The sequence below is a fragment of the Spea bombifrons genome, chromosome 3 (assembly GCF_027358695.1).
Source record: "Spea bombifrons isolate aSpeBom1 chromosome 3, aSpeBom1.2.pri, whole genome shotgun sequence".
Classification (NCBI taxonomy): domain Eukaryota; kingdom Metazoa; phylum Chordata; class Amphibia; order Anura; family Pelobatidae; genus Spea; species Spea bombifrons.
The window spans coordinates 36,482,167-36,501,137 of NC_071089.1; the positions used below are offsets into that span (position 1 = coordinate 36,482,167).

At 38.5% G+C, this 18,971-nt stretch overlaps 1 protein-coding gene across 1 annotated transcript; it reads right to left on the bottom strand.

The window, feature by feature from the left end:
• Positions 1-213: 213 nt before the first annotated feature.
• On the bottom strand, positions 214-18,732 carry COG2 (component of oligomeric golgi complex 2). The gene is made up of 18 exons (XM_053459749.1): positions 18,607-18,732; positions 17,000-17,161; positions 15,486-15,551; positions 14,887-14,967; positions 14,053-14,153; positions 13,148-13,256; positions 12,143-12,322; positions 11,516-11,640; positions 10,719-10,845; positions 8,669-8,808; positions 7,863-7,924; positions 7,467-7,618; positions 4,829-5,008; positions 4,292-4,364; positions 3,069-3,211; positions 2,541-2,680; positions 764-941; positions 214-574 (listed from the first exon to the last, which is right to left on the bottom strand). Exons 1-18 carry the CDS (start codon positions 18,676-18,678, stop codon positions 473-475), a joined length of 2,193 nt encoding a protein of 730 aa, XP_053315724.1. The 5' UTR covers positions 18,679-18,732; the 3' UTR covers positions 214-472.
• Positions 18,733-18,971: the final 239 nt, after the last annotated feature.

Consider the following 18,971-nt stretch of genomic DNA (forward strand, 5'->3'; position numbering starts at 1 on the left):
TATATTGTTTAGTGTCATTAAGCACCGTAATAACCAGTTCGCACATTTGCACACTTAATACCGAGGGTTAATGTATCACACAGTTTATTTTAGGTTTACAACCTTCTTTTTTTGTGGCTATGCAGAGGATGTGGATTAGTTCCTCATTAGTACCTTAAATAGTAATGTTGATTATCCCAAGCATAAAAGGAAATTCAGAGGTAGAGTGATACATAGGCTTTAAAGGAATTTTATTTGGCCTCTATACACTTGGGCTACGTAAAGTAGAAAATCTCAGACATCAATCTCTTTATTATTGTATGTACAAGATATTTAAATCACTTTATTTTAACATATTGATTTCCCCTGAAAGTACCACTGTTGTTCGCATATACCGTTTTTTTCATTTGTATAATATTAGAAATCCAAAAACCTTGTGAAACATTGGATAAAATGGAAAGGAAAATAACAGAAAAAAGTGCATTTGATAAAATCAGGCTTGTTCTGTTGTTGCTTGTTCTTTAGCCGCTTGAACTAACTCTATAAGAGCTGGGAAGCTTTTTATGTCATTTGTCTCTAAGCCCAAATTCGCAATCTGAAGGAAAAAACAAAACAAAAATATTAAGAAAACATAATGCGCCTATCTCACACTCTTTTTTCATTGTTAGGCGTCTCAATCAGTGTGATCATTTACTGTACTAAATCCGATCAGAGAATGTACCAGCATGTGGTACAGAAGTGGTACTGACAAAAATATGCAATTTAAATTTTTTTTTTAGCATACCTGATTCCCCATATATTCCACATCAAGCGCCAACTGAAGTCTGATTTTATTATCATCAGTAGTCCCTCCGTTAGATGTGTTAGTCGATGTTGTGGTTTTTCGAGCTTGTTTAAGTCTCTTTAAACTCTCTTCCATCTTCTTTACAGAGCTGAGAACATCTGATACAGTGTCATAATACCTAAACACAACAGGGTAAAGTGTCATCGTCATGGCAACAAAAAAATGGGGGGCCAGAATGCCACCTTCAATAAACTAAAACCACATCAGTTTGCAGGTGAATGTTGCACAAGGAAGAGTGGTATCCATGTTTAACTTGCAGGAGACAATAGCTACAGATAATCAGCAGCTGATGACTTCTTTATGAAGCTTATCTATTGAACAGTGAAGTGACTTGCAGTAAAATTTCATAAATCACATTAAATATGCATTGTTCTACTATTAGAAAGATGACCCTTGATATATTGTTAATTTAGTGGGATCACCAATGCGATGCTTACTGAATAAAGCCACAGGGCTATGATGTTATACTCCAACATGATTTGTCACTGCTGTCATGAATGGACAAAGATAGAGATAAAGACTCCTCTGCTTCTTCCCACTACACCACCTGTCAGCAGGTGGGACATATTAGGCACAAAGTGAACATTTTTTCTGCTGTTAGAAGCACGAAAGATGGGCAAGTGTAATGATCTGAGGAAGTTTTAAAGGGGCCAAATTGTGATGGTTAGACGTCTGGGTCAGAGCATCCCCAGAACTGCAGCTCGTGTGGGGTGGTCAAGGAAGGAAAAGTGGTGAACCGGGGACAGGGTCAGGGGCAGCCAAGGCTCATTGAAGCACTTAAAAGGGGGGGGGGGTGAAGGGTGGCCCATGTGGATAAATCCAACAGATTAGCTATTGTGCGCCAAACTGCTGAAAAAGTTAATGTTGGTTCTGACAGAAAAGTGTCAGAACACACAGTGCATTACAGTTTGATGCGTATGGGGCTGTGTATTCGCAGACCAGTCAGGGTGCCCATGCTGACCCCTGTCCACTGCCGAAAGCGCCAACAATGGGCAACTGAGCCTAAGAACTAGACCAACGAGCCATGGAAGAAGGTGACCTGGTCCGATGAATGTTTTCTTTTACATCACAGGGATGGCCGGGTGCGTGTGCATCGCTTACCTGGAGAACACATGGCACCATGATGCATCCATGGAGGCCCTACCTCGCAATTTACAGGACTTAAAGAGGATCTGCTGCTACCGTCTTGGTTCAGATACCACAGGACACCTTCAGAGGTCTACTGGACTCCATGCCTGGATGGGTCAGGGCTGTTTTGGTGGCAAAAGGGGGACTTACGCAATATTAGGCAGGTGGTCATAATGCTATGGCTGATCGGTGTATTTTTCTTTGTTGGCAGGCTAAATCTTGACTTCGACTAATAACTCCATTTATGGCAATAACTATTCTTCTTATAAAGAGTACTCATAGTATAACAAATACATGGAAGGTTTATCTGCATTGAGTCATTGTTTTTGCCTAAGCCGTACAGTAAAAAAAAAAAAATATATATATATATAGTGAGGTGCTTATCTGCATCTATCCACCCATAACACTGTAATAAATAACAGTCAAAAACAACATAATAGAGTCCCAGATTAACACGTCTCACACTGGACAAAATTACCTTTGATCCACCTTTTTTGACCCAGAGAGCATAGATACCAAATGTCTACTGTAAAAGCAAAAACTGTGCTGATTATGACCAATTTTTCTTTATAAACATTTCGATACATACCTCTGAATGCTGCCAGACAAGGCACCTTTCAGCCAATCCTCTCTGATTGACTGCTTAAGCAGATTTTTGTATTCACTTTGAAGCTGATAAAGGTGCTTCAGGGCATTGTCCACATAAGGAGAAGCCTTGGTCGGTAATTCCTAAGTAGTATTAAATTGGTATGTAAGCAAGGTTAATAATCAAAACAAATTTTATATAAATTTATACTAAACAATGAAACTGGGATGCTAAGATGTGTTTCTCAATGAGTCTTTAAACCTTAAGAACAACTTTTTCTGATCAGTTTTTGAAAGATAATGCTATAGTTTTTAAATGAGATGGGAGGGGGCATAAAAAGTGATGATTTAACTTTAACAAATTAGCACTGAAACGCAGCAAGAGTTGAGACCAGCTGGGTTACTGTGTGGTTACCTTCTACACATAGCACAACCTTATCCAAACTACTATTAAGCTTCGGATATAACCTTTTTTATGAGGAATCACATATTCATGGGATTTAAACCTAATGGTATTACAACAAGTACTAACCTTGTTTGTTCTTCTGTAAAGCCTGGGGACCTCCAGGGCGCTCTTTAAATAAGCAAAGCAGGCCTCGCTAAGGTCATTTGTAATTGTCTTATTAATTGCCAACAGAGGTATGGATATTGCATTAAGAGTATCCTCTAAGGCACCTACAGAGATCATATTATAAGAAAAAAAAAAAGAAGCAGAATAAGAATATGCAAAAAAAAAAAAAAAAAAGAAAAAGATACTGCGCATGACCCATTAAGTTCTACTATATGTGCACCTAGTAGAAAATGTTAAACATTTTTCCAACTTGCACTTTAAGGGACACTCCAGCCATCTTCTGCTTTTTAATGCATTTGATAGCTGAGTGTCTGAGTAACTAATGAGAACCCCCTCTATACATTTCCCATCGTTTTCCAACCACATCTACTTACAACGCAGGAAATGCATTTGGTCTCCTGCACAGGAGCTTACAGTTTCATGGGGGTCTACCCAGAACCCCCCCCAGTGAATAACTGCCGAATGCACTCCTATTGTTTTTATTGGGAACATTAATCGGCTGTTTCAAGCAGCCAAAACGGATGTCAAACACAGAATGATGAGGGGTAATCAGCAGCAGCCCTGAAGCTGCAGCATTTGCACCAAGTAAAGGTAGTGTTGTAATAAAAAAAAATATTCTCTGGTGGGGCTGTATGGAACATAAGAACACAGAAGACCTGTATTTTTTGTGTGTTTTTAATATTAATCGCTTTCATTACAAGTTTGTTTTAGGAAAATATTGAGGGACCAACACCAGGTTGAACCGAAAGTAAATAACTTTAAAATGCTGAACTAGATGGGAGGTTTTCTTTTTTTCTCAACAACTGGGACTCTGAGAAAAGCTCCAATAATGTAACACAGCGACAATGGAATTTATTCATTAAAGTTGGTTGCTGGGGGAAGCCAGTGAGATGGAACGGCAAACTTGTCTTCCAATAATTCCTTGGATGGCCCTGTATTAAAACATATTAACCGCTGAGGATTCTCGAAAGTCATCTCACCGAACTATGCAGTTCAGATCTTCTTGTAGACAACTCTGCATAGTAAGTTGAAACCACAACCCTCCTGCCAACCCCTTTAGTGAATAAATCCCAGTGTGTAATACTGTACTTTTTGTGTAAGTTGCCAAGTAACTTAAGTCTCATAAGGAACACTTAATGAAATCATTCAATGATCCGGTATAAAATATATGAAAGCAGTCTCACCTGTTACTATGGACATGTTCTTGAAACCAACCTGATCAAGCTTTTGCCTAATTACTTCTGTTAGCTCTGGTAACTAAAAGAAATAAAAAGATCACAAATAAAACAATAATGTAAGCTAGACTTTGAGCAATCTTTGTAATTGTTTTGGATTAATTACAACCTCAAAAATGTATCGTATGCCAACATGATTTGGTCCTCCATTTATATTAAACTGTATAGACATGGGGCGTTAGGCTAAAAAATAAAAAAAATAAAAACCCAAAAGCCGGCACTCGCATAACTGAAGGCTTTTGTTTGGGCATGTATGTACTTTGGGATTAAATGCATGGACTCTATGCAAACGGGTATATTTATTGCAGTAAAGGAAGTCTCATTTTTTCACTCTGATAGCAGAAGGATGCCTTCATCAATTACCTACGCAAATTGGACCCCAATAATCATTTCAGTTAAATATATGACTGGAGTGGGATGGAGTTTACCTTTTATACATGTCGGTGTTGTAATGCTAGCTAGTCAACAATTATTTATTGGTTGTACCTGATCCTTTATTTTGTCAACATCTGCAACAACAAGCATGAGCTGACGTGTGGAAATGACAGAAGGCTGTGACTCTGGCGCTGACCCACTTGCTTGGTCGTCACTGGTGGTCAGAGGCGAGGGGATCAAGTTACTCATTGGCTGTGGAGTTTTACCATCATTTGTTGTCCGAGATGCCAACTGGAGATAAGCATTCAAAAGACAAACATTGAAAAGAAATAATAACCCAAAAAATCAGGCCCAAATTCAATTTCAAATAACATTAATCTTAACTGAATATTTTTTTAAAGTTTTTTTTATTAATTTTTTTTTTTTAGCAGCCAAGGCAAAAAAAAAACCCTCAGAACTGGTCTGGCAAATGGAGTTTTGGGAACCGAGAACTGAAAGTTAACCCCTTAAGGACCGGGCTCATTTTTCGTTTTCTACCCTGTGGGACCGAGGCTGTTTTGACACTTTTGTGGTGCTTGTGTTCAGGTGTAATTTTCTCCTCACCCATTTAGTGTACCCACATAAGTTATATATTGTTTTTTTCAGGACAAGATGGGCTTTCTTCAGATACCATTATTTTGATCGTATCATCTTATTTACTATAAAAAAAATAAAAAAAACATGGTGAAAAATTGAAAAAAAAGACATTTTATGACTTTTATTTGAAAAATCTTTTACTCACCTAAAAAAGCAAGTAAAAAAACTAGCTAAATAGATTCTACTACTTGTCCTGAGTTTAGAGATACCCAATGTTTTTATGTTTTTTTGCTGTTTTTTGTACGTTATAGGGCAATAAGTACAAGCAGCGTTTTATGATTTCCAAATCTTTTTTAACAAATCTGGTCAGTCTGCCTCCATCTCCTCTTTGGAACATCTTTGAAGCCGGTTAACTCAATTTAACCCCCTCAAACCATATATTTTTGAAAACTAGACACCCCAGGGTATTCCAAATGCTGTTATTTTAACCCTTTCCATGCACCAATTATACAACTACACTTTGTCAAACTTTGTAATAGTAATTTTTTTTATTTTTTTTTCCACACAAATTGTACTTTAGTTATAGATATACAGGTTCTGGTATATGTCACTATCAAACAACACCCCAATGTGTGTTCAGCAACATCTCCTGAGTACAGCGATACCCCACATGCATGGGTTTGTCAGATTGTTTGGCTGGTAAAAGGCTACTTTTGGGGCATGCGTAATCCAGGTGGTCATTTGGTCATTCTGCCTCCATCTCCTCTTTGGAATATCTTTGAAGCCGGTTAACTCAATTTAACCCATTCAAACCATATATTTTGGAAAACTAGACACCCCAGGGTATTCCGAATGCTGTTATTTTAACCCTTTCCATGCACCAATTATAGAACTACACTTTGTCAAACTTTGTAATAGTAATTTTTTTTCACACAAATTGTACTTTAGTTATAGATATACAGGTTCTGGTATATGTCACTGTCAAACAACCCCCCAATATGTGTTCAGGAACATCTCCTGAGTGCAGTGATACCCGACATGCATGGGTTTGTCGGGTTGTTTCAGATTTAAAATGCCACATTTGGGAAGTGCGCTTTTTTTCTCCATTTTGGTCAGTCTGTACCTATGCCCTATCTGTGAGCTAGGCCACTCCAATTTACCCCATCAGCCATTTTTTTATATATATTAGACACCCCTTGGGTATTTGAAGTGCTTTTATTTTAACTCTGAGATTTTTGAGAAATTTTAGCACTTGCTCAAAATAATAAACTTTATTTTTTTTTTTTTATATTTTTTAATACTTTTTTTATATTTTTTTTTACACATTGTGCTGGTACTGGATGGTTCATCTAGTGACATCACTGCATAATTATTTTTAAATGTTAGCACATTTTTTTTTTTCCATTTTTTTATTTTTTATTTTTTTTTTTGAATATTTTACTAATCACATAGTGATTAGAAAGCTGGGCTCCATTGACTTGCATGGTTGAATGCAGTACCTGTATTCAACCAGCAAGTGGAGCCAGTTCTCTAGAGGGTCTGGAGACCCTCTAGCGAACTTTTTCGTCTTTATTGTTGTAGTTCCCGGGCCGCCGCCATCTTACTTGATGGCGAAGATCACCGGCAGCTGCGGCTGTGACCGCTCTCCGGAGCGGTCACAGCCCACCTAAAGGTAAGTGTTTGGTGTCGCTGGATGCCTCCTGATCGAGGCATTCCAGCGACACCATTTAAGTTTAGGAGGCGATCGTTGATCGCCTCCTAAACGCTTTTAAAACGGGCGTCCGCCGCCATACAATGTATGGCGGCTGTTGACGCCCCGGGGAGGGGCCAGACATGGCCCCCGATGCCGATCTCGGCCTTGCTGGATGCCTCGACATCGAGGCATTGCAGCAAGGCCGTTTAAGCGAAGAAAGTGATCCTTGATCACTTTCTAAGCTTATTTAACTTTTTGACGGTTCAGGACCGTCAAAGGTCATTTAGTGACCTTCTTGTCATGACGGTCCTGAACCGGCAAAGGTCGCGAAGGGGTTAAAACTTCCACCCTGATCTACCTTCAGCAATCTGAGGTTGGCTACGGGTCACTTTTGCCAGTATGTCCCTAAATTACTTTTTCTGCAATCAAACGTAGTTTTAGAAATACTGCTATATAAATAAGAATATAAAGAAGGCTTACCTCTTTAAGAAACAAGCAGTAACGTGACAGCAATTGAAGCGTTAGTTTCCAAAAACGATGTGCCAGTAAAGGTAAAAAGACCTTATCGGACCAGCAGGACGTCAGGCAGGTCCAGAGGACATGGGAAGCTCGAAGACAGTAAGGACTGCCAGCTGAAAGGGAAGGCAAACACGTATGCATGAAACAACTGCGACCACAAACCTTTCTTGTGTTGTACAGAGGCTCACTGGTTACAGCACAATAGAATATCCAGATTACAGGCCATACAACCCAAACACTGCTACTACAACATGTTTTATACCCTCGATGCACAACGGCCATTACAGTGCAACATAAAGGGTGTTATCAAAATGTATTTTATGAAATAACTACACATCACGCACTCAGATATTTTACCTGGTGCATCTTCTAGGCCAGCACACAAAGCGGATTCAAGACATCCTGCTATTTCCTTAAATCTAAACAGGAAAACAAAACATTGTAATACTTTTTGGTGCAGCAAATACTCTCCCAAACTTCGGCATAACCTTTATTATTCATAAGTACATAACACTGATATCAAACAACATGAAACCAATTTTGGGTACCTATTAATATCTTTTGTTAAACATTATGCATTAATTAGTATTAGCTGTCTTAGAGATTTCATTATGTCATGCAAAGCCTGCAGTTACTCTTTCAGCATTCCCGATAATATTTCAGAGCTTCTGTTAATGAAGTGACCTTCACGGGTTAAGCTTGGCTAAAGAGCTGAACCCAGCAGTGGTTAGACATGAGACAACCCAATCTTCAAACAACCAGGTATAGGAGGTTTATCTACACTGTTCTTAGGGCTCATCAAGTCATCTTAGTGACAATGCCTACCCTGTATATCATCATTATAAAGAATACAGTACATACAAGAAACCAGAACCGACAAAGTAACCGTTATACGCTTACAATCTAGGGTTAATATAAAGAGACTTTCAACAGCATCTTGGAATCCTCCTCCCCCTTTTTGTGTTAAGAAGTGTTGGACCAATGGAATAAAATATACTGTTAAAACAACTAATTTGGCAAAAAATTACAAATGTAACCATTATGGAATCTGTTTGCTTTTCACTTAACCCCTATGAAAGCTTCAAACGGATTTCGTGCAGCGATAACCCTGGCATAGGTTTTTGACCCGAACATTTTTGGGAGTAAAAGAGTCACGTGTTCACCTTATCTGGAAATACACGGGCAAATTCCACTTGTTGTTAAAACTGTGATAGGACGGATGAGCTCGTAATCGCTTAACGCTAGTTTGAGATCCACACTGTCTCTCAAACTTTCTCACAAAGTCCATGCTTATGGTGTATTTCTAAAAGGAAAAAATAAAAGCAGTAAAATAAAAGCAATTAAAAACACTTTCAAGTATAATAATTGTTTTTTTTTATTATTTGCATATCAATAAAGCAGCAAAACACAAGTTATCCCTCGCATTTAGCAAAAAAAGCACATACTACTACTATTCAGTATGGTGACAACAAAGGTATCAGTCTGGTCCCTAAATCATTTATGGACCAGACAGCAAACTATAGACGCTGTCTGTATCTGTTTTGACCTGTTCTGTCCTAATTCAGGGCTTCAGCTATTTCAGTTGTACTACATCGGCAAGGTGGATCTTTCTTTAGAATGCCATGGGCCATTATTACCTACTATGTATGTTAAATCAGGATATGTTAAAGATATTAATAAAAAAAAAATTATAAACTGAAAGAGCACCTAAACAATCAAAGCATACTTTCATATGCATTGTTTAAAGTTGGGGAAAAATAAAAAATATATTTAACTTAGGGAGAAGCTGCAGTTTTCCACCCCCTCCAAGTGCTGATGTTTTACTCTTTCGGGGTCTGAATAGATCCGTGCCCACAGCATTCACCACTGGAACCGACCAGTGGTAAGTAATGTCACGTGCAGCGAGATCTGTTCAGCCTAAAACATCTCCGGTACAGAAAGTAACCGAGGGGTGGAAGGGAATGTACCGTATTTGCTCGATTATAAGACGACCCCCCAAATCTTAATATTAATTTAGGAAAAAAAGAAAAAGCCTGAATATAAGACGACCCTATAGGAAAAAAGTTTTACCAGTAAATGTTAATTCATTTAAACACTTTTTTTAATAAAAGGTATGCTTGAGAAAAATATTTTGGTTTTATTTCCTTCTATTTTCCAACCTGCCCCCCAGTTATGCACATCTGCCCCAGAAGTGCCTTATACCCCCTATATGCCACTGTGCCCCATGATATGCCTTTTAACCCTCTAAATGCCACAGTGCCCCATGATATGCCTTTTAACCCTATATGCCACTGTGCCCCATGATATGCCTTTTAACCCTATATGCCACTCTGGCACTTAGAGGGTTAAAAGGCATATTATGGGGAAGAGTGGCATATAGGGAGGTTTAAGGCATTTCAGGAGGCAGAGTGGCATTAAAGGGGTTAAAAGGCATTTCACAGAGCACTCTGCCTCCAGAAATGCCTTACACCCCCCATTTAACACTCCCCCTCCCTCCTCCAAACTTACCGGTGCTTCTGAGTTGGGGGGGGCGCATAACACAGGAGGGTCCAGGTCCCCTGCATCTGAGCCCCAGGTGCTTAGTCCGGGCAGCATGTAGAGCTCCACGCGAATCGCGTAGAGCTCTACACGCTGCCCGGACTAAGCACCGGGGACTCAGAAGCACCGGTAAGTTGGAGGGGGCATATATATATATATGCCCCCCCCCTCCAGCTTACCGGTGCTTCTGAGTCCCCAGTGCTTAGTCCGGGCAGCGTGTAGAGCTCTACGCGATTGTATCGCGTAGAGCTCTACACGCAGCCCGGACTAAGCACCGGGGACTCAGAAGCACCGGTAAGTTGGGGGGGGTTAACACAGGAGGATCCAGGTCCTCTGCATCGCTGCGGGGGATCTGGATCTTAGTCTCATAATCAGACCTATTTGAGGTCTGATTATAAGACGACCCTGATTATAAGACGAGGGGTATTTTTCAGAACATTTGCTCTGGAAAAAAACCTCGTCTTATAATCGAGCAAATACGGTATATGGGGGGGGATTCTGCAGAATACCTTCATGCAATTGCAAGAGGGAGATCATGTCGAATTTAAAGGGACCCCTCAGGTATCATTTGCATTCAAGTGCATTAAAATTGCATGACATAAAGCTGAAGCATGACGCTAATTGTACAATACAAAATCTTGATTACAAAAATGGCAAGACCAATGTTTTAATTACCTGATGAAATATGTCTGGATTTCCTGGGCTGAAAAGAGACGGTAATTTTTCCTCTAAACCTCGTGCAATTTCGGGCCAAACAGAGGTCAATAAAAAGTCATACCCAGGAACCATGTCTGCTTTATCACTATAAAAAAATTTAAAAAACATGTATGAAATACAATTCAAATTGTAAGCTGACAAGTGGGGCCCTCAAAAGCCCACCATTCTTGCCAGAACCTTTGTGTCTGTATGTGTTAATGTATATTTGTTATTTTTGTGTTAAAATTGCACAGCGCTGCGTAATTTGTTGGTGCTTAATAAATAAAAGGTAATAATAAAATATACAACCACAGTTATGCACCAAGGATATTGTTCAACAGTTTGTTATATCAGGCCCTCAAGTGGTCATTCTACACCACGACAGCTAAAGTTGAACACCAACGTACACTTTCATGTACTTCTAATGTTATTTATTTATTTAACAATGCCATATTTGCATTAATGTATATTTTTCCACCTGAACTTGTGTTTTCCGGCTATTTCATGCGCCTCATACAGTCCATTTAAGAAAATCATACTACACTCTTATGGGACATTTTTACCTAATATTCCAAACAACCGTCAATTTGTCAACCAGAGCTTCAATGGTTTCCATACCCTTTACCTTGTCCAGTGACGGAGACCAGTTGGACAGTTTATTACAGACATTTATTAACTCTTCATCAGTTTTTAATTTATATCCTAATTACAATATGTATGGTTGTTTCAAGTTGGTCCACGTAGGGATGAGGAAGGTAGGTGAATAGGATTATTACCTGGATATGGCTCCTCCTGTTACTTCCCTAAGAAGCCTACAATGGTAAGGAACAAACTCCAGGAGCTTATTATACATAGCCTGAAGCCCGTTGGGATGAGACTGTACATACTGTTCCACTATCACCTGCAAGCACAGAAATCATAGGTTAAAGATGAGCAGAGCTTGATCAACAAACCATTTCTTTAAATGACAGTATTATCTCTTTAAAGAAATCTAAAGGAAGAAGGGCGAGAGGCTTAGGTGTAACGTAAGGAAGTTTTGACAGTGACGGTGGACATGTGTAACAACCGTCGAGCACAAGCTGTAAAGGTTAATGCATATAAAGATGCATGGAGTAGGCATATGGCTATAATGAGTATATGACCTGGAACACATTACGTTTTTCTTGTTTTTAAGAAAATGTGACAAATTAACTTCTCTACCACATTATTAGGTACAGCGTTCCTTAGTCAATGGACCGGTTGGGGAGATGGTCGATGCCAAGCCAGCACAGACCGTGTATTACATAATACATATAGGTTTCCATGCAAGTTGACAACGTATGTATATCTGCTTCCAGTAACAGTGGCCCATATTCATAGAGGATATTTACACAAATAGTCGATGTTATACAGGTGAAGTTTACCTCCTCAATATAAGGTTTCACCAGCACCTGGCCCACTAATGCTTCTGCATCTCTGGTTTTGTCAATTGTTGCATATGTCCGTAAACAGTGACGTATTATATCCACGTTGGAAGTCTGAAGACCTTCTAAGAGCAGACCTTCCAGAGACTGCTGTAACATGGCCGTTATGCCAGCAATACGCTTCAAGGCAAAGAGAAAGAAAACACATTTTTAGAAAGCACTCTAAATTACTGTTGTTAATGTGGTCAGCTTTGTATATGTGTGTGTATTTAATTATGTGTAATTATATATAAAACATACATGTCACAAGAAATTAACCTGGCCAACCTCGTGTTCTAGGGAGCTGGACTAATGGTATACCTGGTGCTATGATCTTAGCAGTGAAAAAATATATTTGATGACACCTGTAGGTTCATATGATCTTATCATATGACTGTATCATTCCCACAAAAGTACAGGAATACATTCCCACATTTATAAATGCTCTTTAAAGCTTCATATATCTATCTCTACATCCATAGATAAGAAAACTGATCTCCTTAATAGCACACAGGCTAAAACTCACATCTCATACTTCAAACTGCTACATTTTCAGATGGTCTTCTCATACATATTTTAAAGATGTGAAGTTTAGTTACGACTTGAAACAATGTGGTTTATTCAATAAAAGTAGAGTCCTCATATGAGTTGTGAATTTAGCTTCCTGTTATACATAATGAAGGTCACTCCGGTGAGCTTCTGCTTCAAGAACAGCTTGTCTGGTCCTTTATAATGTATAGTTAAATCAGCAATATTTGTTTAAAGTCTTCTTGCATGTGGAATTATGTATTATACAGGGCCAGCTCAGCCCTTCGTGATGGAGAAACCTGACCATTTTGTCTTTTCATAATGAATAGTGAAATGAGAGAGCTTTGACCACAACTGCCCTGTTCTGTCCATGCCATTAGCAAATAATTCAAATGCATGCCATGAATGGTATAAATATATATAATTTCAGATACTCACGGGTCTCAGTTTATCCAACAGAGGCATGCCCTTGCTTTGGACTGCATGGAACTGTAACTGGTTAAATTCTGTGGCAATTCGTTCCAGGACCTGTCCAGTCAACAACGGGCTTAAAAAAACACGGATAAAGTGTAATTTTACACCCTTTTCTGTGTTGGTCCAATAAAAGACATCTCCTTTGAATAAACTTCTCACGTACCCAATAAATTTAGAATTTACTAGCCAAAAGGGCTACTTTCATTCTGAGCAGTAACAAAAAAACCTCACATTGATAATGTTTCCCTTTCGGAAGTTCCCCACTACTTTAATACAAGACTACTTACAGAATCACATAATATTCTTTTATTTCCCATAAAAAAAATAACTTCTGCCTATTATTTGCATGCCTTTTGTTTTTTGCTTGGAATTTCAGTTTCCATAAGTGCCATTTCCGTGCAATGTATTTGTGAGTTAAAAAGATGTACCATAAGGACACAGCGACACTAGATGTACACTGTATGGCCAAAAGTATGGGGGCACCTCACCATCACACCTATATGAGCTTGTTGGAGATTTCACTCCAAACTATGGGCACTAATATGGTGTTGTCAGCCATGTCCATCAGACTTCCAGTGAAGCATTATTCATCCCTCCAGAGTCCACTGACAATGTGGACAGTAATGCTTTACACCCCTCTAACTGACGCTTGGCATTGAGAGTAGTGATCTTCAGCTTCCGTGCAGCTCCTCGTTCAAGGACACCTATTTCATGTCACTGAGCTTTTCAGTACGACCAATTCTACTGCCAATGGGTGTCTATATGATTCATTTATACATCTGTTAGCAACGGGTTTGGCTGAAACACTAGCCAGCGAAGATTGACTGTATCTACTAACAAGCATAAACTGATGGCATCACTCTACTGACCTGCTTTGATCGGAACCACCCTCTTTGCAGCTTTGGGAGTTAAGTATTTTTTCAATCTTTTCAACTGAGCGAATGACTTGAATCATCCTTAAGACACACATCTGTAGATAAAGATAAAGAAATCTTTTAGTTTATAACAATAACCCATTTTAAAATTTCTATATTGCAGTTCAGTAGATTTTCATTTCTGCTGACACCAGTTTAAACTAAACCACTATATTATTGTATATGGTGTTTAGTGAATTTTTAATAGCTTTTTGTTAGGAGAGAGAGAAAAAACAGGGTGCAAACGAGGACAGTACTGAACATTAAAGAATATACCGGTAATTCTCAGCTGTATTCAAGCCCTCTATTCACATACACATTTACTCAACAAGTATAGGGGCAAGAGGATGTTCAATTGCCCTCCCAGGCAACTATTTGAATAGCAAAGGCCTGCATTGTAAGGGGAACCTAAGGAAGGATGCTGAGTCGCGCAAGTTCTTATCGCAGATTACAAATTTAGGGTAACCTAAAGGCCTTTTACAGCACTGCACAACCTGAATTTCTCCTATACAGAAAACATCAACTGGATTTATGCCGTATGAATTTTAAAAGGGAAGACAAAAAATATCTTTATGTAACTTTTTATCCTGGTATATATCAGAGAAATGTTTCCTGTCATAGAAAACTATTTCTATTGTTTCACAGTAAATCACATAACTGGTACCTGCTCCCTTCCACTACGAATACACAGATTCTAACAATGTTTCAGTATTTTCAAAAAGGTCAGTATGAAAGGGACTCTTTTTAATGATTCTGTTAGTACAAGAGTCCTAAATACACAGCTCGTACCTTCTTTTTCCTTATATCTTCACGTTTAGCCAAACGCTCATCTACATCCCGGATGACATCCCTTACTGATGTCTTCAGACTCTGAATAAAAGAAATTAATAAAATATGCACAGACGTTGCAATTATTATTTTTTTTTTTTTATCTGCAGAAAAATAATTTACATACGCATTGGTAACATGATTTAGATGGTAGATTACATTCAAAAGTTACAGTAAGTACAACACAATACGTCTATTGATATTCTATATTATTCTACTAACAAAGGACAGTGCATACCTAATGATTAGATGAAAGTGCATCTGTCGTTTTCCAAATCCTATGTAATGAGATTTATAGATTTAAAAGGGACAGTGCCAGGGAAAAAATATTTCCTATATGCCATACGCTATATAAAATTGCAAATCTTTATGAAATAATAAATTTGATTTCACCACTGTGTTCATGTTTCCATCTGAAGGAAAAACCTCTGAGGTTCCGAAAGCTTATGTAACGGTACATGTTCTTCTATGTTGGTCCAATAGGTATGAACCTCAACTGAATACTCCAGGAGAAATAACAATATCTTAAACAACCAAAAATATAAAGCTGTCAGCCATACCAGGACTTCTTCCCACAGCTGTCCCAATGGTACTGAAAGTTGGCTCAGTGCTTTATCCATTCCAACCTGGTCAACAAGAGAACCAAAGCACATATTCAATGTTGGACGTTTTCAAACATAGCAACATCAGTTTGGAAGACTTTTAATCCAATGATAGGGTTAAACTTTATACTTGTATACAGTATTTATGCTTGTAAATTATATCAGAGTGCAAGCTTTCACGACTACACGTCGCTTCTTGTATATAAAGATGGGATATATGGGTGGGGTGATATTGAATATTTGTTCACTTTTATCAAGAAGAACACATGCTCAAAAGGTAAAGTAAAGCAAATGCATTAAAAAGATTCAAACGGTTTTAAAAATACAAATAATCTGGTTCACTTTCTCTCTGAGCAAGCAGATTCCACGGTATCTATTTGGGGTTCCACTGTAAAAGCTCGGGAAACGTGAGGACTTTCACCAAGAGCACAATAAAACAAAGGTCCTGGCATTATTTATACACACACATGGTTGCTGCAGATAAGATCCATCATCCTGTTAAACATGCCTTTATTTATTTTTTCTAAGCAAACATACGGTGTGAAAGAAAAAACACGGATCAAGAGTCTTAAAGGACAGCGCTTAATTTGCTTTGCCCAGCTAAGCGAGATTTTGTCGTTTTCCCTCCTCTTAAAGAAAACGTCATTTTTATAAACTACATTATATGTGTTATTCTAGCATATAAACCACATTAGTAGTAAGGCATCAGATATCACCCCTAGATGCACTTTGATGATGTGTTTCAAAAGCCTTCCCATACCTGGGGTGAGAAAATGGGCACATTGGGAAAACGTAAAGTGGTAGCAGAGCTATCACATGCATTAACAGCTGTCTCATTCATTCTGTTTTGTTCTTATGTGTCTTTTTTGTTTTTCTCTGTAGATATGCCTCAATTGCACACTTTATTTGGTTAATTCACTAAAATGGGAGCTGGAAGGAGAGTTTGCAGGAGAGTTGTGGTTTGAACCCCCAGAATTCACTATGCATTAAGAAGGACCATGCCTAGCAAAATTTATTTTACTGATTTGGACCTACAAACTGCACAGTTCAAACACTGAGTGGACCAAGGAAATTTGTACTGCCTTAAATGTGTTTCATACAGGGCAATCAGACCAATTCCTGGAACAAAGGCTCACTGGGGTTGGCTCTTGGTTCAATGATGTAAATTGAAATGGGAGATGCAACTAAAAGCTCTTCTGCAAACTTTCTCATTCATGCACCACTCACTTTCTCAAGGAGGGAATGAAATATGCTTCCAGCCAGCTTACAACGATGTGTCTCAAAATAACTTCCCATAGCTCTTCAATTATCATCAATAATGCTGTATCGGTACCCTTTTTGATATTAAAATGGATATATGAACAGCTGCTGGTTGTTTAGGACTGGCACTAAATAGACTTCTGAGAGGGAACCAGGTTATGAAAAACTGCAAATCTTGATTAAAGCAATACTGAATATAAAATGAAATATACCAGGTTGGTGGAGAGATTCACAAAGTCTGCATAGTCCTTGTTGATCAGCTCTACCATAGCTGTCTTGAGAAGTCTATAATATAGTTCCAAGTCATCCCGAAGATCCTCCAGCTGTACACGTTTTCTGCATTCTGACATAAAGTTATCAACATCGAACCCATCCTAGTGGAGATCAAACATTCATGTTAACATAATATAAAAGTTAGGTTATAAAGTCATTTGGTAACATGTACATATAGCTTAGTGAGAGCCTGTATACTGATTTTAGTAGCATTCATCACAGCTCATTTAGTGGTCTCAGATGACTTATGAAGAGAATTTGAGCCCCATTGGGTTCAAGTCCGATATACCAAACTTCAACTCTAACCTTAATACAATATTTAATATTGATTAAGAGTTTGTGTCTTCCCAATAAACTCAAATCCTACCTCTTCTACTGTTTTGTTGGAAGGATATGCTTCGTTAAAGCAATTTAGAACTAGAAAGATTGTAGCCTCCATAACAGGAGAAATAAGCCTAGTTTAGGAGAGAGGAAGGTACCCCAAGAAGGTATCGGTAACAGTATTTGTTTCCTTAGTATTTCTTTCCTGAACATATGACACAGCCAAGGAGCTTTCAAGGTTTTATAAAAGTTAAGTATTGGCAAACTAAATGGCATGAGTGTTACTATGAATGATACATCAATATCAGCACTCAGCAGAGAAATTAAATGATTGATGTGTATTGATTAATAAACAATTATCAACTCTACATTACCCTGAATAAAATTCATTTTAAAATATTTTGAAATTTAAATTTTTATTTTGCTTAGATATCCTAATATAAGGTGTTTAAAGTATACATGACGGTCTCTTTGGGAGTTATGTGTAAACAGTGATTTTGGTGCAAGAGTTCTTAGCACCGTAGAAACCCAAATAATGTTGCTGATGATATGACCAGTCAGGCGCAGAGTGGCAATCTGGCACACAGAGCATATGCCTGGTGGGCTACTGGCTAACAACGCAATGTACTGATCTGATCCTACGCTCCAGTGGCAGATCAGGTGCTGCAGAGTGTGAATATACCTGGCCACGTTCTACATAAGCATAAAACGTAGTCTGCGGCTGCGCATAGCCACCCGGCAACCAAACTTATGTCATCAGGCAGCCGCTGGCCTTAAAGTGCCAGCGCCGTCCCATCATCAGTCCAGCCCTGCGCCCAGCCCACTGGATGTCATGTTTTATACATATCCCATTGTAATTCAGAATTAAAGTGCATCAAATTTTAATTATTATATACACATATTCTGCCCTATCATAAATAGGAGGGTGAGAAGGATTTTAATCTCTGAAGAAGCAACACAGGCTCCTGTGGGTTAGTAATATTCAGCTTTTCTTTTTGTAATAAGTATGGTACTTGCAACCAAGCCATATATTGATCCAGAATAGGTCTTGTTTGAAGCAATAGTCATGGCAGATATCCCATAATAGTATTATTCATGACCGTCTAATTACATGAAAGGTTTATTAGTATATTTGTTTGCAATTACTTATTGCGTAGGCGAGCAGTTATTCTGAAAATAATTCTGTGTAACACACAGTGAAACTTAAATAATTAGTAGCCCGAACCTTCATGAACTCGTCTTTATCAAAGCACAACGAACCCGGACCCTGCGGCAGCTGCATTCCGACCCGGTCCATATCGCAGCCGGCTGGTGGAAGGCAACAAGCTTACGCGGCACTTCCGCCAACCCCTGCAATAGAGATGCGAAAACTGGCTGGCAGAGAAGGACAGTAATGGAGGATCTGGATGTCACAGCGACACCTAACGGCCGCCAGCAAAAATGGTGCGTCTCACTGAATGCAAATTCATGAAATATTATATGTTTTTGTTTTTTGCTGTGCTTAAGGGAAGGACATATATATATATATATATATATATAGATATATATATATATATATACATATATAAATACAAACATATATATATATAT